The 23,994-nt window shown below is 57.1% G+C and overlaps 1 protein-coding gene across 1 annotated transcript; it reads right to left on the bottom strand.

Annotated features, from left to right (window-relative positions):
* CA5A (carbonic anhydrase 5A) lies at positions 1-23,994 on the bottom strand. Its single transcript, XM_035025305.1, has 7 exons — positions 23,712-23,994; positions 19,324-19,521; positions 8,471-8,589; positions 6,196-6,291; positions 6,009-6,071; positions 2,735-2,890; positions 1-346 (listed from the first exon to the last, which is right to left on the bottom strand). Exons 1-7 carry the CDS (start codon positions 23,947-23,949, stop codon positions 104-106), a joined length of 1,113 nt encoding a protein of 370 aa, XP_034881196.1. The 5' UTR covers positions 23,950-23,994; the 3' UTR covers positions 1-103.

Raw genomic sequence — 23,994 nt, 5'->3', positions numbered from 1 at the left:
GAGACAAGGAAGCGTGGGCGGGTGGCCCGGCTCAGCTGGGGCTTGTTCGGGCATTGCCGTAGGCGCCGAGATAGCCCGTGTCCCCACATTTCCGTTCCCTACCCTACTGAGGCTTCTTTGAGGTGGTTTCTTTTCCCCGCAACTGAAACGCACAGTGACTGAAACAATGATCTCTTTCTCTCTTTTTAGTGTCAGAGGTGACATTCCCTCGGATGCCCCCTTCCGCAGCCTGGAAGGATGAACGGACCTTCCGGTTCATCAGGGGCTGAAGCGGACGGTAGTTGTCCACCATTGAATGCTCTTCTTCACCGAGCGCGGAAGACAGGAGCGTGCGAAAGGCAGCCAGCTGCAATGGAGAGCAACCAGAGTGGGCCACGTGCAGGTACGGAGTGAACCAGCTCCCAGACGGCCCTCCTGCCGTGCGCACTCGCGCTCCGTCCCACCCCTGCCCACACACTGAATCAGGGATGGCCGCGCACAGCCAGCACGAGGCGGCGGAGGGGACGCCCAAGCGCGGTCAGAAGAGGCGTCGAAGCTTCTGCCTTGGTTTCCTGCATCCTTGCTGGAGAAGCCATTCGCCGTGTAGTGAGGACGGCCAAGCGGCACCCACGAGGGGAGCCGAGGCCCACGGCCAACCGCCAGCATCGGCTTGCCGGCCGCCAAGTGAGCCTCCAGCCCGGCTCAAGCTTTCAGAGCCCACAGGACATCTGACTGCAACGCCACGAGCGATCCCAAGCCGGAACCACCCCATACTCTGACCCCCGGCAACTCAGGGGGATTCTGACGGTGATCGTTTCCTCAAGCCTCTAACATTGGGAGTCGCCATGCGGCAACAGTCAACGAACATCTATAACATAAAAACTAAGCGAGTACATACAACAGGAAGTAACATTTGACTCGCTTCTCACTGAAGGAGCTAAAAGTCCATTTTTTATCACCTCATTTGTTCTCCGAATATACCAAGGAGCTCTGCGAGGATCACTCGCATGTTCGATGACCTACGGAGCTGGGTTGTGTCTACACAGTGACCACGTGTGGAGCAAGCTGGCGGCTGCCCCCAGGGTCACGGAGGGCACGGAGGACCCAGGCTCCCGGGGCTCAGGCACAGGATGCCCTGCACTTGCTGTTGGCTCGCTTAGGAAGGCAGCTTCTCTCCCCCCCACCCCCCACCACCTCCCCAGTTCCTCTGCCTGGGGTAAGGGGCTTCTGCTCTGCATTGCTGTTTAATACTCACCCCCGTCTTAAAATAATTAGCTCGTGTTTCTATTTCCTCCCAAACAGCAGCGTGCAGAGACTGTTCTCGATGGACCTCATCACTGCATCTGCTGCTACCCGTCTCCCACCCGCTTCAGCTGCAATACCTGGCATGCATGGGTGCTCATTACGTGTGTGCTGAGGGACAGAAGGGGTCTTGGTGACCAGGGGCCATTTGTCGACCAGGGTCCTCCTTGTGTCACTAACAGTTCTGGTTTGGGAGAAGAGTGGATCCCTCTGCCTTCCAAAGAAAACAGCGTCATTCCATGACTTCTGCACGAGAGGATGTTTGCAGAATCACGAGGCCGGAGCCTCAGAAAGAGACTGGCAGGGAAGGCCCATCCTGCATGGGGACAGGGGCCGCAGCCACGAGCTTGCTGCATGTCTGTCATCCCCAGACTCTGAATGCCTGACACAGACACAATGTCTCCGCGTTCTTGAGATTTCCAGAGAAAAAGATACTCTAAGTTTTTTAAGTGTTAACAAGTAATATCTACTTACTTTGGGTGTTGGTGGGGGGAGACTATTTAGAAAAGGAAGAGGAAGGAAATTAGAACCAGTGCAGAAATCCTGGGACATCCAGTATTAAATTTCTGGTGTAAGTTTGTGTGCCAGATTAGGGCATTACTCTGTGAGCGCTCGCTCACCTCCTCCCCGCCCCGGACCTCAGCCACTGGGACCTGCTGTGGCCAGCCGCATGAGAGCATGTGGGGTCTGCTGGTCTTTTGCATTTCTGTCATGCACCATGGACCCAGCTCTGGGTAGCCACTGGTCCAAGGAGCACGAGACAACCTGGGCCTGACCCAAACCCCAACCCCTGCCATACACAGACAACCCACAGACCCAAAGCAGGAAAAATAGATGCTTGTTAGGAGCCATTGAGTTTTGGGATGGTTTGTTAACCAGCATTGTTGTAGCAATAGCTGACTGACCTAATCCTTCTGGAATTTTCTCTCAATGTGTATAACTTAATACAGCCCACGAGAGAAACCTCAGCAAACTCAATTATTTACTGTTCTATCATCCAAAGAAGGGGGAAAAAAACTCTAAAATCTCCTCCTCTCCTTCAATGATCCTACTTCTTTCACGGCTTTGCAAAATTCATCGATGATACTCCTTTCTTGGTTAATTGGTTCACCTACAAATACCTACAGAGGTCCCATCGTGGGGACCCATGTCCCAATTCTAACGTCACTTCTGTTCTTGCTAAAGTAACTTTAGACCGACACACACGACAGAGCAAAGCGCTGACCTCGTTCAGCCATTTGTCATCAGGGAGACTTGCCGCGCCTGAATTCAAAACCGCTGAAGATTAAGACAGAGCCAGAGTGTAACTGTCCGCCTAGCTCCTGTTTAGCTGGAAAATCCAAACCATACCGGACAATGAAACCCGTGACACACACTCACAGTGTCTCAGTGGCCCCAAACAGGACTTGAGCCCTCAGTCCCTTCCCCCCACGCCGGTTCCGGTGCAGCTCACCTGGCTCTGAGCCACTTCGACAGGCTGCTTCTGGATGATCCAGGTGACCGACTCGCTGAGCGGAGGCGTGGTGAGGGAGCCGGGGTAGGTCCAGTAGTCCCGACAGGCGGGCAGGAGACGGGAGGGCTGGAAGGGGCCCACGGCAGCCCGTGCACCCTGAGAGACCAAGACCGCAGGCGGCGTCGGGTCTCAGGCAGAGACGATGGTGGTGGGGTCGGCAGGGGGGGTGCTGGCAGGAAGGGGACGGTGTCCCATCTTTATCCCAGCGACCAGGCCTTCATGGGACAGGTTTGTTCCCGGGATAAAGACGGTGAGGCCGCGGTCGTCACATTTGGAAGCAGTAAAGAAAATGTGACCCTCCTGTGCAGAGCAGGGATGCCCACCAAATGCTTACACGTTTCCTTTCTAAGGTATTCTTGTTTGCATACCTCCGCTGTGAAAACGTTGTGCGCACCTGACTCTATGTTGGGCACGGGGAGGAGGGGCAGGAGGAGACAGAGAGGACAAACTACCCACGTTCACGGGACTCACCTTTTACCAGAGAAAAGCAGAGCACACACAAAATAAGTAAGTGAAATATCAAGTCGCTCCCACCACAGTAAGCATGATGGAGGACACTTAAGTAGGGCAGTGGGATCAGAAATGCTGGGGGAGGTTAGCGGTTGGCATGTTAAGAAGGGATGGTCCTCAAGGCCTCATAGAGAAGGACACGTTTGAGTGAAGACTTGGAAGGGGTGAAGGAAGAGGGCTGCAGGTTTCTGGAGGAAGAGCCTTCCAGAGAGTGGGCAGAGCCAGTGCAAAGGCCCTGAGGCAGGGTGTGGCCTGAAGGGCTTGAGGAATAGCACAGAGGCCACCTGGCTGGAAGGAGGGAGTGAGAAACCAAAGCAGTAAAGCGGTGGAGGGCAGGGAGCCTGCAGAAGGGGACCCCCTGCTTCTGCCCAGGACTAGGGAACCCCTGAAGAAATCCACCAGCAGGGGCAGGAGTCCCGGGCCTGCAATCTGGTTGCCACTCAGCACAGTGCAGGGTGAGGGAAGGGTGCAGACAAAGGAGGACCTATTGGTTCTCCAGCCAGGGGCCCTCCAGCAGGCTTTTGCTCAGTGACAGAAGGGTCTCTTGGGGTCCCTCGGGTTGGCAGGCTCAGGACCATGGTCCCTGCTGCTCTGGAAAGCCAGGGAGAGCAAGGCCGCGGGCGCAGGCCTGGGAGCAACGCCATGCTAACCAGCGCCGAGGTACCAAAGCTGTAGGCCCCGGGCGGCACTGCAGGAGGGCGTCCAGGCACGGGGCGGACACGCTCGTCCCCAGACCCTGTGTCTGAAGGCACGGTTCCTCCGTGGGGGGGTGTGTCGGAACTCCCAGGCCCTCTCAAGGCTGATGACATCACCCTGTGTGCTCTGGTGACGTCGTGAAGGAAGCAGGTCACAGGTGCACTTGGGACAAAATGCAAGAAGTGTGGGGGGCGGGGGGGAGCACCGTGGCAAATCCACATGCCTCCCCCTCCCCCGAACTGGCTTCCGAGGCTGTGACTGCGAAGTTTCAGATCCACCCACGAGAGGTGTTTCTACTTTATTAAAGAGGAACGTCGGGGTATGTAGACGTGACTTTCTCAAAGCCACGTAATCGGCGGCAGAGCCCAGACGCTGCGGGAGTCTGTCCCACCCCAAAGCTGGCTGTCCCTCCTTCCCTGGGGCTGCAGGGGTGGGGGTAAAGGCGGCGGCCTGTGTGGAGGGCCAGCTGGATGCCCCCGCCACAGCTTTCCCGCCAATTAAAGTTTTGGGAGGATCCATGACGACGCGTTTGTCAGAACCACAGAACGGCAGGCCACAGAGATGGTGTCTAACGTTGCCAATGTAAAGAATGGCTCCGGATGTTGGGGGCACCCAGCATGGGGCGCAGAGAGGGGCCACTGAGTCTAACGGGACCCCATCCCCCGACCTGGGAGACACAGATGCCCACCCTGCAGGCTGGACCTTTTGTGTCCTAGGATCTCACTCTTATTTCTCAGGTTAGGAAGCTGAGGCCAAAGACGAGCGTCAGGCCCAGAAGCGAGGCCCAAGCACCTTCCCTGTCACCCTCGCTGACACCCAGATGGCCCTGGGGAGCCAGACGCACTCCAGAGCTTCCGTGGAAGGAAAGCAGCCCCCCGAGTAAACAGCCCATCGCGGCCAGGTCCTTCCCTTCCCACCAAGAGGTGGAGGCCACGCCGTGTGGGAGGTGGACGCCCGGGGAAAACATCCTCGGTTTACTCTGGCTGCAGACCAGCGGGGAAGAGGATGCTCCCAGCACCTTGACCTTGGGAAGTTCCTGAGCCTGTGGACGGGGCAGCAGGGGGTGATCTGGTCTTGGTCCCACGGGGCCAGTCCCGAGGTCAACATCAAGGGGAACACACCGCCCACATCAAACAGACCCCGTGAAGCCGCTGAGGAAGGGCTGGCCCCCTGCTTTCATCTGGAGCCGCTCGGGCCATTGTTGCGACAGGTCCGGGCCCATCCGTCCCCGTCCAGGGACCACCAGGACTGCTCGCGTCCCGGAATTCTTTTGTTTGGTACTGAACAAATAAACTGCATTTCTTGGGAATTTCCATGTGTCCATCAAAGTCCTTTCTCAGCTGATGTTGGAGAAAAGCTGCACTGTTGTCCTTGTCTGTTTGAGCTGAGCTTAGTGCAGTGAGGTGCACCGGGGGGCCGAGCGAAGACGCGCTCGTGGAGGGCGAGCGGCGGGCTGGACTTCCTCCCTTCCCCTGGCCTCCCTGCTCTCCCGGGACGGGGTGACCCTGAGATCCCGCACCGGGAGTGTGGCAGGTGGCATGCTTGTGAGCACTCCTAAATGACACTTAGATATTTACTGCAGTCGGTTTTAAAACAAACATCATCCCTAGGAGATGTCGTTGCCTGGGAGAAGTCTAAAGAGTCTTTCAAGGCTGATCGGTGTAAGGAAAAATACTACGTAACGAACAGTACCAGTGACAGGCGGACATGGCAAACACCTTAAGATGCTGCCTGAGCGGCTGAATTTTGGGAAAGTCGGAGGGAGTCCAGCACCCACGCTGTACTGAGGAGGGAGGGGTCCTCGGGGAGCAGGGACCCGCGGACGTCCGGGAGTGAGCCCGCTGGGGACGCGCTGGAATCAGCCCCAGGGAGTCCCAGCCCTGGACCGGGGACTCAGACCCCCTCAGCCAGACCCTTCCACCCATTAGATCTTTGGTTGTTGCCAGTGGGTCATTAATCTAAGCAGACGTGCTTCTCAGCTGTGCCGAGCGCAAACCACGCAGCTTACCTTATGCTTGATTTCCGGCAAGACTTCCACCAGCTTCTGCAGTGCCTCGTGCCGGGCCCCCAGCTGCACGGCACAGACGGGAAAGGCCGGGGTGTGAAGGCAGCAGGCGGGAGGGCGAGCCCACCCCACGCTCCACGGACGGTGGTTCACCCGCTTCGCTGGGGGAGCCGCGCCCCAGCAAGCTTACCTTTAGAAACACGCCTATCACGGCCACGCCGTTCTCCCCCGTTACGGCTTCTTTGTAATTTCGGTATCTCACCGAATTCCAGTGAACTAAATGCAGCTGAAAGAGAGAAGAAAGGAATTACGGTGATCACGGTGCGGCAAGATGTACAGCATCTGCTCCGGCTTCCGGGCCGGACCCAGCGCCCATTGCCCGGTTTTACCGGATTCAGGTGTGCCGCCTGCTTGGGGCTCCCAAACTCGGAGAGAAGCTCAGACGGTAAGGGCCTGGGCACTTCCGGCGGGAGGGAAAGGAGGCTCGGCTTCGCGGTGTGAAATAGGACTTGGCGGCGGGATGGTACGCTCTTACTCAGAGATCCTTGAGCCAGCTTGCCAGATCAGCACCCGGACGCTCAGTTACATTTGAATTTCAGATAAACGACGCACAGTTTTTAATGTGAGTATGCCGTCCAAATTGCATTCTCCCCCCATGTCTGTCATTCTCCTTTGAACCTCATCTATGTCCCTATTTCGCGTTCCTCCTTGGGTTTTCCCGAGCTCAAAATCGGCATCAGGATTGGCCAGCTGACAAGGATTTAAGGGGCAGAGGACGAGCTGGGGAAACAGGGGAGGCCAGGTGCCGGGGTCTGGCTTGGGTTCTGTGTAATGGGGGCTCGTGGTCCTGCTGAGGCTGAGCTTGGCCCAGACCCAAGAAGGGGCCTGGGTGTCCGCACATCGGTCCTTTTACAGGATGAGCTGTGCTACAGGCCTTTCTGAGTGGTGACCCAAGCCTCAAGTCCACACTGACAGTCCAGAAAGGCCTCCAGCCTGTCGTGGTCAACGAGACCCTCCCCGTGCAGCTGCTGGGTTGCAGGGCTGGGGGGCCTCTGCCAAGGGTGCGGGGTCCAGGTGACACCTCACTCCCAACGAGCCCCAGTGCTCCCAGCCATGGCACTGGGGCCAGCGAGGGTGGCCTGGCCTCTCCCAGCCCTTGCATGACTCACCTGGAAACCCCCCCCCGCCCCACCGTCCCAGTGCAGTCGTCCAGAAATCAAGACAGCTGGGTCCAATGCCCCAATTGCAGGCTGCTTCCTTCAGGGACCCCACCTTCAAACTGGATTTGCCTTCCAAACACCCACAGGAAATGGAGGCTCCCGCATGGGCCAGAGGCACGGCCAGAATGGGCCCGGCAGCCCCTGCTCTGCTGACCCAGGGAGAGCCACTGGGGGGCCAAGCTCCAGTCTTGTCTCTATGCAGCCGCCTCTTCTGTTAAAGCATCTGCTCATGGAAGACCACGTGCAGACATACAGTTACCAAGACAGAAGGCATGCTGCCGAATGAGAAAGAGCATGTCACAAGCCCCACTCCTTCACTTTTGTGTTATTTGTAAACATGTCCGCACTTATAACAACAGGTGTAACTTCCTGTTTATACACTGTCCCCAGAGGTCACCTCTGGGTGTGAGATTGCAGGTGGTGTTCATGTTTTAGTTTGACTGGATCCCAGCTCTATTTTAACTGTAGCCCTGCTCCCATAACAATGGCAGCGAAAAGTTAGGATAAAAATTGTCCATACTTGAAATGCATCAGGAGGTCAGGTGTTCGGGGGGTGGACGGAGGGACGGGTGGATGGACAGAGGAGTGAGAAGGTGAATATGGCAAACTGTTAACCATTGCATCTGGGTGGCAGCCTCACGGGGTCTCATGGAACAGTTCTTCCAGGGTTTTGTGGGTTTTTTTGTATGTTGGAAAAATTTCATAATAAAATATTGGGGGGAAGTCTATAAACACCACTTACTGCACCGCCCCCCCACAGCTGCAAACACCAACTCCTAACATTTATCCCTACCGATTTTCTCTACAGAATCCCATTTTGGAACGATGCAAACGTCTCATCGCTTCAAGAAGATGATCTCTGTTGTAAGGATTTTCAGATCTCCGTCGAAGGCCCCGAGTGCCTCGAAGGACCGGAAGCTTCTAAGTCCATAATCGACCAGCAGTGGGCACGTGGCTGAGGGAGCGGCTCCTGAATCCCAGCTGCGGACCTTGGCAAGTCCCAGAGCCACTTAGAACCTCGGTCTCTCCTTCTGTTGGACGGAAGCATGAACGGCACCCTGGTCTTAGGACAGCTGTGTGATTGGATGGGTAGGGCGGCCCACTGCTCCGGTTTGAGCCCCGAGAGTCCAGTGTCCCGGGAATGCTCCCTTCCTGGGCACTCAGGCTGGCCGGTCACCCTACACGCCAGCCTGGGGCGTAGAAAGCCCCCACGACGTAGCTGCTGCGAGGATGGCGTCTACCAACCTCTGCCGGGTACACGTGGTCGTCCACCGTGTGCTCTGAGCCCCGCTCGTTCGCCGCCCCCCAGTGGAAATGGAACTGCTTTAGTCTGTAGAGGTTTTCCAAGGGGCCACCGCTGATCCCTGGAAAATGAAACCAGAGGAACCCGTGTGTTAGTTTGTCTGCCGGACTGCCCTTTGCTGGGACAGCGTCTACCTACACGGAGGTCACGCAAGTTCCCTCCTGAGAGATCGACGTCCTGCACAGAGGACAAAGTGAAAGGCCGGCTCTTGTCTGTTCACCTCTGTCCCTGGGGCCCTCTGGCCCCAGCTGACCCCAGCTGACCAGAGCGGGTGCAGAACTCAGCGCTGCCACCAGGTGGCGGCAGGGACCTCATCCCCTTTGGTGCCCCCGGAAGGCAGAGGAAACCTTTCTGAGATGCATGCCCGTCCTAGAAGGTTTCCAGGCTTTTCTTTAATTAAAAAAAAAAAAAAAAAGTCTTTTGAATGAAAAAGTGGCAGCTTAAATTCCACCACCAAAGAATTCCACAAACTAATATGTAACGAGCAAGATGTTCACGTAAAGAAATTCCGAGAAACAGCACGTTGCCTTCTCCATCAGTGCCAACCTGCATGCAGTCCCTGTTCCAGGTAGTCTCACTATACGACCGGGCTTTGCTGGTGGACTCTTTTCTAAGTCACCCTCAGTCCCTGGGGTGGCCTCCCCGGGAGCTGTTAGCAGACAGGAGCGTCCATGATGGGGCACTAAAGAGCCCGGTCCCGAGCCCAGGGCGAGGGCTGAGAATCCTATGCACAAGGCTGGCTGAGCTTTGGCTGCACTTTGCTAACAGATTTCCATCAGTGTTGCTATGGATAGAATGGTTAATGTGGTGCATCTTGCTTTTAACTGAAGTGAGCACATGGCTACTGGGCTGGGGGGCAGGTCAGGAGGCCCCCCCCCCGCAGATGCCAGGGGTGGCCCAGCCCGCATCAGCTCCTCTGGGTGACCGATGCTGTTGACAACGTCAGAGGCCCCTGGCTGGTGGTGTTCTCAGTTCTGCTTTCGCCATGAAAAGTACAAGGAGCAGGAGGAGCTGAACGGTAAAGTCGAAAACAGATTGAGTTCACGATTCTGCCCTCGACCAGCTCATAGAGCTCCTCGCTGCCTTTCTTCACTCGAAAATGAGGGTTGTTGGTCTAGAATCTCGTTAAGTTCTCGTCTAGTTGTAGAGTTCTGTGGTTTTATGAGGAAATCGACTCTCCTGAGCACACACATGTGAATTATACTTCAATTTTTAAAAATACACAGAGAGAAGCATATGAAAACGTCCTAAGTCCCAAAGCCCGAATCTCCCGGTGGGACCATGGAGGAGTCGCTCTGCAGATGGGAAAGCCTCCCGGTGGGTTCGAATAACAAGGCTTTAATGGAGATTTTCTGTGGCTAAAATGACAAAGGGGGTTGGTTTTTTTCCCTGGGGGGGAGGTGAACTTGTAGGTGAACTACAACTGCCCTTTGTAGTTTTGGGTTGCCTTGAAGCTTACCAGCAGAGGGTGGGGTTTGCTGGTAATCCCAGCAACGGGAGCTAGGATTTGAGCCCAGGTCTGACAGGGAGCTAGGATTTGAGCCCAGGTCTGACACGAAAACCCACGCCTTTTCCACTTGATCCTTCCAAGCAGAAAACACAATTTCGGGATGTTAGAGGACCACGAACCCGGGCAGTGGAAATATCTGTGCTTGCTCCTGCCTGGCAGCCTCTATCCGCGGGGCAGAGGGGCTTCGTGGCGCGGGCCAACCAGTGGCCTCGCGTGCCAAAACACACCCGTTTGTGACCAAGAGGCAAGCCTGAGGGGGGGCGTGTGGCACTTAGAGTCTGAGCAACTTCCCTGCAGGAGGCGGCCTGGGCACCACGGTGGAGACGGTAGCATGCTCACCCATGCAGCCGACGCCATCCTTTCTAGAAGCAGAGCGCCAGGAGGCAGGAACGGCGGGTAGGCCTGGACTTGCAGCTTACCTCCGCCTCACACTTGCTGCGTGACCCTGAGCGAGCCGCTCTCGGCCCCTCCGAGCCTCAGCCTCCCCACCCGCGCAGTGAGTGTTGGTGGGATAAACGGAGGTGGTGACGGGGAGAGTGCCTGGTGGAGGGTTGTCATGACGATAGTCATGCTGGTGACTCCACAGCATGTAAACTTTCAAGGACTTGACTCCATCTGTTGGAAAACAATTACCAGCTAGAAGGTTCTTGCGGTCCCTTCCCGCTCAAGCGGGAATTAGAATTAGAATTCTATGTAGGGACGTACATAAGGTCTCCGAAAGAGCGACACCAGCCGTATGCAGCATAAATCCACCCGTAGCTGGATGTCTGCTAGAAGTCCGCCAAAAATGCCCTTGTAGAAAAATCTCCCGTGGTGCCAGGGAGGGGCAGCCGCGGGGACGGGAGGGGCTTGTGGGCGCAAGGTCAGAAGCCTTTTCCAAGGTCACCCTCCGCACAGGACTGGAGCCCACGGACGCGGCCCCACGCTCTCCCCGACGTGAAGCTGCCCCTGAAGCTGCCTCCCACCAGCCAGACTCCAGCCCGTCTGCTTCCGCAGGAGAACGAAGCATGGAAGGCCATCCTTTGGAAGCCTGGGGCCCTGGCCCACCTCAGGAAAGAATGTTCCTGTTCAGCGGGGCCTCCAAGACATGTGTCTCTTTCAGGGTGACGTCTGGGCCTCTGTAAAGGAAGGACTCGATCCTGGGCAAGCTCCTAACACCGCCTCCCCCCCTCTCCCCAACCCGCCCCGGGCCCCCAAGGCTGCGGCACCTCCCTAGCCTTATCATATGCAAACACAAACAAGGAGATAAGCAAAACCTGAGCTTTCTAGGAGGACAAGTGAGGAGGAAGGAGGCTGGTTTATAGCCTGGGCTGGGCTGGAACGGTGCCCTGGGGCAGGTCGGTGGAGACACCGACAAACCTGGACCTTTGGCTGATGCAGGCATGGTGCCCCTTTCAGCCTGAGTGCACCCAGGAAGAGGGAAAAGGCAGGTCAGAAAGCACAGCTTCTACGTTCAAGAATGCCCTCAGTCACCCGGCGACCGCATCCCAGGCCTGCTTGAAGGTCCAGCCCCTCGGCTGGTGCCGCGGGGTTCCAGCCCGCGAGCCTTTCCTGCTGGGAAACTTAGGAACTCAACTTAAGGCTGCAGCCCTGGATCAAATAACCTCAAGGTGACTTTTCATAACGACAGTGCAGTGCCAGGTTATTTCTCTTTCATAAAACTATTTAAAAAGGCAAGCCTGACTCGGGAGAAGGGGGCCTTCCGCTCGCCAGGCCCCAGCCCCCAGACTCGGCCTCCAGGCGGGTGGGTGTGTCCCCCAGCAGTGTCCCTGAGCAGGTGTGTTGAAACAGAATTGTGGAGTTGCCGGAGCCACGGCCAGACCCTGCAAACACCCGGAGGAATCGGACTCCACGGGGAAATTTGCGGTCCCCAGAAACTGGTGTGTCTGTGCTTGCAACAGTTGCTGTTAATAGCCATCCATTTGTCAGCTCAGAGCTTTCAGCAAGAGAAGCAGGCTTTTGGCGGGCACGGTTGTTTTAAGGCTTCAATACAAGAGAAGCTGAAGATGCTCTAATCAGTGAAAACTGCAGATAACGCAACGTCGCCAAGTGTTACCAGCCCATCCTCGGGGCCACCCCAGGAGCTCGCTAAAGTCCCGGAGCTGCGACGGGCAAGGACGAAGGGCCCGCATCTGTTGCCTGCACCAGCAAGGCCTCCGTCATTGTCCCGGCAAGCCGGAGCCACAGCTGGGGGCCAGCACACGTCGGGGCTGGAGCGGCGCAAGCCACCCCCCAGCACCCCCGCTCTCTGGGTGGTTACGCTCCAAGAGCATCAGGCAGTGGCTCCAGTTTTAGAGCCAGGCTGACTGGGACTCACTGATACCACGTCGCTCCGCTTTGCACGGGCTGTTTTTACCTCTCTGCGTCTCTCCCTGGCGCGGCCCCTGGGACGCGGAAGGGGCTCCATTAGTGACTGCGCCTTCTGTTTCACTCCTGGTAGTATTGGGCTTCCCAAAACTGTCACCGTCGTCACCATCAAAGCAGAGACCCGCAGGGACCCGAAGCCGCCGCGATGACTGCCGGGACAGGACCTGCGCGCGCAGACACCGAGGGGCAAACCATCTGCAGGAAGTGTCCGTGAGAAGGGGCGTGGCCAGCCACAGAGGCGCCAGAGAAGGAAAATATTCGGGGAGCTCCTACGAGGTGCCGCCCCGTCTACCGAGCATCGAGATGGAGAGAGAAGGGGACCGAAGCAGTCCTGTCCTCTTGGAGCTTGGGCTCTGAGGGACAGGCAGGCGGTGTGCTGGTGGTGAGCGCGAGCGGGGACGGGGGTGCGCTGGGGTGCGCTCTGCAGGATCTAGGCTAAGCAGCACAGAGGGCCTCCCTGAGGACGAAGAGAAAGAGGGCGTTAGGAGGTGGCGAGGGCAGGAGGGAGAGAGAGCAGGCCACCATGGCGGCACAGACGGAGGTCCGCGGGGTTCCTGCAGGGCACTGAGGGGCAGGTGCTGCCGTGGCCCAGGCGCGGAGCCTTTGCCGACAGATGGAACGTTCCGGTCTTCAAAAATGCATGCATTACCAAGGTTCAGCCAAGGCCCTCAGCTGTGTGGTTGCTCAGCTGCCCTGGCCTGACCCCAGAGTCTGCTCCTGGGTCGGCGTGCGGGGAGGAAACGTGCCGTGTGGGGACAGAGGCCCTCTGCACGCGGAACCCGGGGACGGCTGGGATCGGGGAGGCCCAGGAAGGCGCTGCCCACGGAGGCTTTCCACTTGCAAGGCCCGATGATTAACCATGCATGTGCGGCTCTCCTGAAGGCGTTCGTGCGTCTGTTCAGCATCTCCTTCAGAAGGTCCCAAAATTCATCTTCCCGAGGCCTTGCTGTGGCTCCTGGCAGTCTCTCCTCCTCTTCCTCGCTCCCCATGGGTCTCTCCCCCCGTCCCCGCCCCAGAGAGCCTCCCCTTGTTGTGCTCTACGCGCCATGGTTAGTGGACCCCGCTCCCGAGGGCCGCGCGGGGTCACGGGCGGGGGTGCCAGTCGGGCTCGAGGTTGGGAACCGGCCCTTTCAATTTCGCTCTTTGTGTGAGTCGTGACCCGAGATCTGCTGGTGAGCAGGGAGTGCGTCTTGGGACTAAGGCTTCCCCACGCACAGGGTGCTTACTAAGACTTGGCCGAGAAAGCGGCAGAAGGGGCTGTCCTGCAGATTCACAGTTGTAGCTTCTGGTGTGGAGCAGGAATGATGAATTCCAGGGTGGCCCTCGGAAGGAACGCGAGCAGCCGGTCAGTGACCAGGAGACGGGGGACAGCTTCCACACTGGGCAGCACTTTCTGAGGGCCCCAAGGGGACCCACCTCCCATTTCTAAGTTGATTCCTGTTAACTGGAGCGTTTCGTCAAACAGCTGCCCACGATCCACAGGGCGAGGCCATGACGGACGCACGGGGGGTGGGGGAGTGTTGGACCAGACGGGGCTCAGACTGGCCCCCGGCATGCGGTCTGTTCCCAAGCCTGAGGAACTGGCCATCTGGAGAGATGCAGGAGGGAGCAGGAGCAGAGGAGGGGAGGAAGGAAGCCTGCCTCAGCCTGGTGCAGATGACTCTGGGTCTCTAAGTGGGCAGCATCGTGGGGGGGGGGGGGGGTTCACAATACAGACACTGGCTGGTGGGGACGGCGCGATCCCGGGGTCACCGGCCGGTAGGTGGAAGGGTCCCGGGGGACATGGGTCCTGAGTGCGATGGTGCAGGGGATGGAAAGATGGCACAGCATTCCTGCTGCCGTGTCCATGACCCGTCCCCTGCACCATCTCCAGCCTGCCTTTCCAGGAGGGAGCCCGTAGATTCGTCTGGGCAGCTCCATTTGGGCTCCAGTGGCTCAAGTCAGCTTCTCTGGCGGGCACCTACAGGCCCCCCGCTGATGGAAGTGACCTCGGCAGACTTTCCCATTACGCTGATCTGCAGGTCTGTCTCTGCTGCAGGAGAAAAATCGACAGAGGTCCCATGGTGTGCGCTGGGCGCTGATCTCCGTGTCGAAGGCTCACGAACTTCTCTGCTCGCAGGAACCGGCCCAGGTGGGATCTCTTGGCACCGGGGGTGGTGAGCAACCGTCATTTAGGCGATAAAAGGCTGTCACCGGCCCCACCTTAGTGACTTAAAATCCACTTCGATGTGGCTTTGGTGCCTGATGCCTCATTTGCCCATTACTGTCCCTGCAAGGGAGTGACCCTCCGGGGGCTGCCCACAGGCCAGGAGGGGGCCTTTCTCCCTCAGCCAGTTGAGTGGGGGTCACACAAACAACATTGGAGTCCTGGCCGTCAGCCGGGCCGCAGCTGCTTCTCTGCCCTCTCCGTGCTCCCTCCAGTGGAAGCCGTCGGAAGAGCACGTGGCCAGAGCCCCCTTGGGATCCTTTCATGGCCAGGGAGAGCAAAAGCGATCATCCGGTCATCCGAGTGTTAATTCAGCTCACAGGGTGCTGGGCGCTTCCCAGGACCCTCTTTCAATCCTCCCGAGCCAGGGTCCGATCTTCCCTTCACAGAGGAGGAGGCTGAGGGTCAGAGAGTTTAGGTGACTTGCTAGAGGACATGCGTCACACGTGTCTCCTCAAGGGGACCTCCCTGAGGCCTCGAGCGCTACGTGCCCATCTGGTGGACCGGGCGGGCGCGGCCACCGCTTATGGGAGGGTCGCCCTGCGGGCTGGGGCGAGGGGGCTTCCCAGGTGAGGCGCTGTGTGCGTGGGGAGGGGTGTCTGACGGTGGGGGCGGCCTTTCCCTGGTTTCCGCCAGCCTGAGTTGAGTTTCTGCCACATGCAACCCAAGAAGAAGTCTTGCCCAGTACAGAGGATGCCTCACTTGGGATCAGTGACTGTGTTGGGAGCATGAAGCCGGCTGAGTGGGAGTATTTACACCAGGGAAGGTAGCAAACACTAAAATGGTTTCCTGTCGCTCCCCCAAGTCCTGGAAGGCCAGGGGCCAAACATTTACCGGCCTTCCCCGAGCCAGTCTCCGAAGTGCCAGGCCCACGTGGGAGGACAGACCTGGCGTCTTCAAGCCCCAAGCTCTGACTGCCCGCCTCTGGGGGTCAGGCACAGGGTCCCTCCACCCCGGGCCTTGCAGATATGCCACTGCACATGGCATTTGGGCAGAAAGCACAAGGACGAGGCTGCCGATCCTCTACGTGTGCATCCCTTCGATTTCTTCTCTCTCAACTCAGCCACTTCTTTTGGTCTTCTGGATTAGGGTTCTTGGAAACAAGGGACAGAATCATCCATCAAACTGACCTAAGCAAAAAAGAGAGATTTATTGGTCCAGGGGCTGGTTTGGCCTCAGGCACAGCTGCATTTGGAAGCTCCAGTGATGGCCTCGGGCCTCAGTTTTTCTCCAGCTCTTGGCTTGGCTCTTCCCTGAAGGCCAGGGGCCCCGGTTAGCTGCTGACCACAGCACAGCGCAGGCGGAAGGGGTTCTCTTCCAATGTCTCCCAGGAGAATTCCGGCGCTCAGTGGTCTGACTTGACTTGCACGCCCACCCCTGGACGGATCCCCGAAGCAGAGGGAGCTGCTTGGACTGGCCATGCCCAATTCTGTGACTTATGCTCTGGGTAAAAACTCAAGAGGTGGAAATTCTTAACCCAAAGGAGGCTTTGATTTGTGATTCTCAGGGTAATTATGATCTGTAATAGCCTCGTTTGCCAGCCTAAAATCTGACCGCGATCTCCCGCTGGACACAGGACCATCCAGAGTCCAAGACACACATGCTGTAAGACATACAGCATACAAACATAACAGCAACAGCTTCACCCTTGAGGCACCACAGGTGCGTCCCCGCTCCACCTGTCCGGAGAGTCGGGCGTGGGCTTCTTGCTGCGGGGTGAGGGATGGGTGTCCCAGGCCGACCCCACTGCCCACCGGCCCTCCCACTGGGGTGCACTCACTGGACATGGGCCTGGCTAGGACCCTGAGCAGGCTGCTCGCTCTCTGGGGACCTGACCACGAGCCCAGAACATTCTGCCCATGTGCTAACGTTTTCCTCCGTTCACATGGGGTCAGCGTCTGTGGCTTCATGCCTGATCTCTGTGGATGTTGGGTGCAGATTTTTTTCCACAGAGGTTCAGGCTCCTAAAATTCCCTTCTTTGGAGGGCAGAGAATCCTGCCGTGAGGGCTCTGTGGCCTCTGGCCATGAATCTCTGAGACTCATTTTTCTTTAATCTGTGAAAGGGGAGCTAACACCCATCTCACACAGTCATGGCAAGGAGTGCTCAAGCGTAGGCTCGGAGAAGGGGCCGGTAAAGGGCAGATGTGGGGGCGGAATGTGAGCTTTCCACTCGCAGGAACCCAGCTTGAACTTGACCCTTCACGTGCCGCCCTTCCCTCAGCCTCTGTCTCTCCTTGAGGAGAGTGAGGACGCCGAGCCTCTCCACTGTGGTGTCTGTTTGGGGCCATGCTGTTATTCACGGGATGGACGCGCTTCTTGAAGAGGGTGTCCACTTGTCTGTCCCGCAAACCTTCCGCCTTCTAGCAACGGCATCTCCATGTCCCTGGGGACCACCACTTCCTGGAGCATCCTGGCGCTCTGGGTCTCGGTCATGGTGAGGATGTCAGTCAGAGTGCCACGCTCAAGCCACCAGACCATTTCCCCTGGGGATGTCAATGATTCCGTCCAATGTCTCTTAACAATGCACATACAGAAGTCCAACGTGACCCTCACAGCTTTTTGTATTTTACGACTTAAAGGAAAATAAACCTGTTATATAGATATTAGTAAGACCCATAACTATGCATAATAATCATATGGGAGGAGGTGAACTCTATGGTAGCTCATCCCCAACCACATCTGTTTTTCTCAAAATTATTATTCCCGTAACTGTAAACCAAGTAATTAAAAGTTCAGGAGCTATTATTATTCCTTTTTTTTTTTTTTCTTTTTGAGAGAGAGTGGTGGGGGAGAGGCAGAGGGAGAGAGAATCCCCAGCAGACTCGCCACTGAGCATGGAACCAGAGCGCCTGGAACGCTGAAATCAAGAGTTGGATGCTCAACCGACTGAGCCGCCCAGGCGCCCCAGGAGCTATCATTCTTTATTCAATCTTTTAAAGTTGCTGCATAAAATTTTTAAAAATGATACAAATGTGCACATTAAACCTGAAAATCCAATTTTAGTTTGCTCCTTGGGAATTCGAACTTGGAACAGACCGACAAGGGCAGAAGAAAGGTTGGCACACTGAGTAAATAGGTTCGTGCATCCCTGCCCCGGGCTGGCTCCCGTGCTTTCCAGGAGCTGGGCATGCAGCTCGCCCTCCTCTCTGTCGTTAGCCCGGCTCATCCTTCCAGGAACTTCATCTGTGCAAATTTCGGCCAGAGTTGGCGTTCTGGTCCCTGGCGCTCAGTGAGCCGTGTGCTGTGAGAAGCATTGCTAAGGGTCACTGTGAGCAGCTCTGGGCACACAGGCAGCTACTCAGGGAAGGCGGGCTCCTTCTTACCTGTGGGACGGGGAGAGAGTCACCTGGAAAGGTGAGCCCCGCTGTCTGCGAAGTGCCTCACAGGGCCTGGCCCAGGGAGAAGCCGGCACCCCGCTGCTGGCCGGTCCATCAGAGGAGGGCCATTGCAGCTGGGCGTCCGCTCACCATCCGGCCCCTCCCCTGGGAAGGCTGGCTGGTGGCCCGCACGTGGTTCAGGGTGCCCGGAGTGGGCGCTGTGCCGTCTCAGATGTCTCCCAGGCAGGGTGACCCAGAATCTCGAGGACACTTTGACGGGTGGGAGTCCAAGCCCAGGGCTCGTGACAAAGGTAGGACGCAGGGCGCGGGGCGGACCTTCCCCTCACGGTGGAAGCAGAGTGACGGCCCTGGGGCCGGTGTTGGAAGATTCCGCATCGGCCTGAAGGCAAGTCCCCACTCCATTGTCCTGCCACTGACCACGTAGGAAGCAGCCAGAGCCGGTGACCACAGCCCATCTTGTGCGAGGCTGAGCGCTTCCCCGCGGTGGTCTCTGTGGAGGCACATGGGACACGAGGAGCGCCCCTCCCCCCCAGCAACAAGTTGTGAAGACACGGGCGAAGTGATGTTCCCCAGGGACGCCCAGAAGACCCTCGGTGCCTAAGGTTTTCGTCGGGGGCTGGTCACAGAGGCACCCTCTGCCGCTGTGGACGGCGATCCCCACTCCCGGAAGGAGGACAGAGGCTCGGCATGAACAGGGCTCACAGGGATACCAACAAGTGCTGAAGGAACACCAGACGGAACCCACCAGCAGCCCGGATGTGGACGCCTTCCCAGACCCGACGGAGCCTCCATCCCAAACCTGGTCAGCGTCCTGGTGAGCCTCTGAGGGCAGGGTCCACACGAAGCCCTTGGGAAGGTGCTGAGACCCAGTCAGGGATGGAGGCTCCAGGGCCGCCCTCACAGCCTCGCCACCTGCCCGCCCCAGCCCTCCCCTGCTGTACCCTGTGCTCCTCCCCTCCTCCCCTCCCAGCCCTGGGTGTCTGTGGGGCAAGAACCAGCGAAGGTACCAGGCTCTGGATGCCCTGCCCCATCGTCAGCACAATTTCCTTCTTCCTCTGCCTTCAGGCCGCACCGCCACCTCCCCTCTCTCCCCCCACCTGCTCTGCTCTTCTCTGTGACGCACCATCTACATACATTGCCATGGGCCTCTCGTTTCTTCCTGAGCAGCCCCTGGAATGTCCAGTGAAGCTGTGCATTATAATCCTGAAGATGACCACCACCTCCCCACCCTGCAACACTGAGACGCCTCTGTTCCTTGCCCCGCAAACACCACGCGTAAGCAAAGCCCTGGGCCCCTTCCCTGCCCAGTGTGGCCCCGCTCTCGGGCTGTGATGGGAGAAGAGAAAGCACCCCTGTCCCCGGCCCAGGCTCACCTGATCCCTCGGCCGAGTCGTCGAATTCCACCTGGAAGAAATAGCCGGTGTTCCAGATGTGCAGGCAGCTGGCTGCGGCATAGGAAACCCTGAGAGGCTTCAGCTGCGGGTCGTAGACACTGTCCCTCCAGCGGATGTTGATGGGCGACTGTCGGGTGCCCCCTGGTGTGGAGGCCAGGCCCTTCCAGAGGGGGTGCACTGGGGCGGAGAGAAGGAAGAGGAGGCCTTCACTGAGATGTCAGAATTATTAGTGCCTCGGGGGGAGGGAGCAACCCTCACAGATGAGCCCCCAGAGGAGACAGCCCTCGGGAAACTGGCCCAACATGGAGCCCGGGGGCCACCAGGCTGCCCAGCAGGTCTGCCCGTGTGTGCGGGGCCCTCACTCCGTCTCCTCTCCGGACCATCCGCCAACCGACACTCCGGCGCTGCATCCATCAGGTTTTGATCTGTGGTCATGGTCACGGTGTGGTCACAGGAAGTCCGTGCCCACCCACCGGGGAGAGACGTGGCCACCTGTCCTGCAGGCCGCCTTCAGGGCCTGGAAACAATGCCTCAGGATGCTCTGAGCTGTCGCCGGCCTTCTCACCATGGACGGATGGGTGACAACGGCCTTGGGGGCCGGCGTAACTGCCTGGACTTTTGTCCCAGCTTCCTCCTGCTCTAATTCGCTGTTGTACCAGCAGCCTGGGGTCTTCCATAGTCGGCTCTCTCCCCAAAGCCCCCCTGAGCTGGCACAAGTCATGACTGTGTCTGATGCGAAGTGACCTTTAACACACGGAACAGCCTCCTGAACCACGCCCGCCCCCGTCCCTCCATCGGGGAGGCCAGCACGGAGCGGGGCTGCATGCAGAACTCGCCAGTGGCTGGATGTCGCGGAGGTTGTCCTTGTCCCACCAGAGACTGAACTTGCCCAACACAGAGGTGTACAATGGGGAGGAGGGCGTATTCTTAGGTTACATTTGTGGAGTGGCGCGAAGGGGCCGCCAACCCCATGGAACATAGTCTCTGCCCCCAGGTAAAAGGGCATGGCTAAAGATGTCCATCGACAGATGAATGGATAAAGAAGATGTGGTATATATATACAATGGAATATTATGCAGCCATCAAAAGGAATGAGATCTTGCCATTTGCAACGACGTGGATGGAACTGGAGGGTATTACGCTGAGCGAAATAAGTCAAACAGAGAAAGACATGTATCATATGACCTCACTGATATGAGGAATTCTTAATCTCAGGAAACAAACTGAGGGTTGCTGGAGTGGGGGGTGGGGTGGGAGGGATGGGGTGACTGGGTGATAGTCACTGGGGAGGGTATGTGCTCTGGTAAGCACTGTGAATTGTGCAAGACTGTTGAATCTCAGATCTGTACCTCTGAAACAAATAATGCAATATATGTTAAGGAAAAAAAAAGAAGAAGAAGAAGGTAGCAGGAGGGGAAGAATGAAGCGGGGGAAATCGGAGGGATAGACGAACCATGAGAGACGATGGACTCTGAAAAACAAACAGGGTTCTGGAGGGGAGGGGGGTGGGAGGATGGGTTAGCCTGGTGATGGGTATTAAAGAGGGCACGTTCTGCATGGAGCACTGGGTGTTATGCACAAACAATGAATCATGGAACACTGCATCTAAAACTAATGATGTAATATATGGGGATTAACATAACAATAAAAAAATAAAAAAAAAAAGAAGGTAAGGGGAGAGGCAAAAAAAAAAGGGGGGGGGCAGCTCATCCTTAAGAGCACCCAGGCGAGGCACCTGGACCTGAGGAGGCCTCCGTGCTTTCTCGCCGTGGCCGTGTACCCCCAGGGCCACGCTGCTGTGCCCAAGGTCGGTCTTGCCTTAACCGACGCCGGTCTCTGCCAGGAAGTAATAAAAGTAAAATGTTATCCCCTTTTGCTCTCAACCAGTATTCATGGCGCTCCTTCTGTGGGTCACGCACTGGCCCACAGGCAGGGAAGGACGGGGGCCGCGTGGGACAGATCTGGACAGAGCGAAGCCTCCTGGCAGATGCAGGAGCCAGAAACGCCTGCGGGAACGTCGGCCACATGCCGCGCGGTAGGAAGCAGCTCTCCCGAGGAGTGGCATGCCCTCATATGCAGCGTCTGCCCTTTCCGTGGCCGAAAGGCTCCCGCTGTGGCCGGATGTCAGCTGCCAGTGTGGATGCCGCCAATCCCAGGCTTAGGAAGAGCCGCACGCACAGAAGCAGGGCTGGAGAACGCCCGCCTGGAATGATTCCGGAACCTTCTGTAGCGGTCTTTTCTCACTAGGCCAAGCCACCAGTGATTTTCAGTCATACAGAAGGCCCCCCTCACCTGCAGTGTCGCTTCCACCGCTTCGGTGACCCTCCAGTGATCCGCCACGGACCCGAAGCAGAGGACCCTCCTTCTGCTGCGGGGTCGGGTCCTTGTCGGGTCCCTGAGAGCCTAACGCCCTCAGGTCACGGTGCCTACGTCATTCACCATGAGGGCGTTTTATCATCTCATGTCCTTGCCAGAAGGTGAGTGCGGTAGATTCAGCTGTTTTGAGAGAGAGGCCACCGTTCCGTAACTTTACTATACGTCTACGTTAGAGGTGTTCTATTTTGTTATAGGTTGTGTTGTTTATCTCGTACTGTGCCTAATTAGTACATTAAACTTGCTGTAGATGTGTGCATATAGGAGAGAACAGTCCTATAAAATCCCGCGCCTGCTGGGGGCCCCGGAGCAGATCCCCCGCGGAGAAGGGGGGAACAATGTGTTTAGGAACAAGCTTTCTTTTTTTCCCCAAGGGAAATGTGCTGCCGAATACCAGTACACAAAACACTAGACTGGAGGCATAAATGTCTCAGGAAGCCCCAGTCTCCCCGGTTTGGCAGAATATATTCTGTGCGTCGTGGACCTCGGGAGTAACCACCGAGCCCTCAGTTCTCCTGAACGTAGCTGGGAGACCAGGGCATGAGCGGATTTAGGCGCTCGGCACAAAATGTCACTCAGTCCTACATACGTGTGTGCAGATATGTGAGAATGTGGTTGGTAATTGTTAAAGACTAGGTACCACCTAATGTCCCCCAACAGGGTAATGGTTAAATACAGGGACATCCATACAACATAGCACTTGGCAAGCGCCGGCAAGGTGCCCGGCGCGGTTCTGAGCCTTTCCATTCCTGACCTCAATTCTGCTTCCAACAGCTCTGTAAGGGAAGTACTGTGATTACCCACCTCTTACAGGTGATGCAACTGGGGCTCAGAGAGGTTAAGAGACTTGCCCAGGGGCACACAGCCAGGATTCCAGTCTAGGTGGTCTGATGCTCTTCACAGTCGTACCAGTATGAAAGAGGGGACAGGTGCTGAGGGACAATCGTGAAGATGTCTCCAGTGGACACTGGAGAAAGCCAAGGTGCCGACCAACATGCACAGTGGGGTCCCTTTTTATTTTTTTGAGAAGTCTTGTGAATGTGTAGACACATTCTATGAGCATGGAGGAAAGCGCCGGAAGGCTGAGCTCTCAAGTAGACACACCAGTGACCTCCAGGAATTGGGGTTGGAGGAGGCACAGGTGGGAGGGCCTTTGTGTATGGTTTGAAATTTACAGATGGGTCCAGGGTGGGCACAGGTTTTGCATTCCTAGAAAGCTCCCGGGGGCGATGCTGCTGTCAGTCTGGGACCCACTCTGAGTAAGGGTCTGTAATGTTCACTGAGAGCCCGGGCTGTGGCAGGCTTTCTATGCCTGTTGTTCCATCTTTATGTGACCCCGTGTGACACGTAGTCCTCCCCTCTTACAGGTGTGGAGACTGGGGCTCAGCGAAGCCGCTGGCCCCGCTCTCACCTCTGACAACGGTCACTTGTCCCGAGTGCCCACACTCAGGAGCCACTGGTTGTGAACACCATGCTCTTTCAACTGTCCAAACCTGGGAAGTGCAGATATTTCAGAAAAGTGACCTTCAGAAGTGACCTTACTGCCAGCCTTTTTTTTGTTGTTTTGACAGAGGGGAAATCTGAGACCCAGAAAGAGAGAGGCATGAGTCCAAGGTCACAGGGCGTTAAGGACGGGCGCCTCCAGGGTGCGGCGGACCGGGGGCAGTCTTTGGACAGAGCTGGTTGCGTGATCTGTTTATGGCAGGTTTGCTGAAAACGTTCTCTGCCAGACGGGTTTGGGAGCGGGGCTGGATGTTCCTAATAACAGCTCATCTTGGGGAGCACTTGCTACGAGTCTTCTTCTGAGGATCTCACCCTCCTGATGGCCCCATGGAGCTGAGGTTAAGGGAATTGCCCAAGGTCACCCGGAGGAAAAGAGACAGAGTGGGAACCTGAACCCAAGCAGTCCGGTCTGACTGCCTCCCATTTTGGAACACAATACAGAAGTAGCCAAATGTGAGACCGCATCTGGGGAAATGCAAGGATCTACTTACAAGTGTCATTCCGATTTCTTTGTGCACAGGGACCCCGCGAGCACCATTGCTCTGGCCTTCGCAGATGACTGCGGAGAGCCCCCCACATCTGCTTGACCAAGACGGAGAAACCAGAGGACTTCTGAAAGCTCCTGCCCAACACTGGGGTCCTTAGCATCTTGGGTCTGTTCCCCGCGGACCCCAACGAAAAGAGGGTGATTTTCCTACACTCTGCTCTCGCTTTGATCGGGACGACCATGAGATGGGGTTGGCCCACCTCTTTTTGTAGAAACTCACCCAACCC

This window comes from Mirounga leonina, unplaced genomic scaffold, assembly GCF_011800145.1.
Source record: "Mirounga leonina isolate KUSES-001 unplaced genomic scaffold, KU_Mleo_1.0 Mir_180, whole genome shotgun sequence".
In the NCBI taxonomy this organism is placed as follows: domain Eukaryota; kingdom Metazoa; phylum Chordata; class Mammalia; order Carnivora; family Phocidae; genus Mirounga; species Mirounga leonina.
This window is presented reverse-complemented; position numbering and strand designations above follow the sequence as displayed.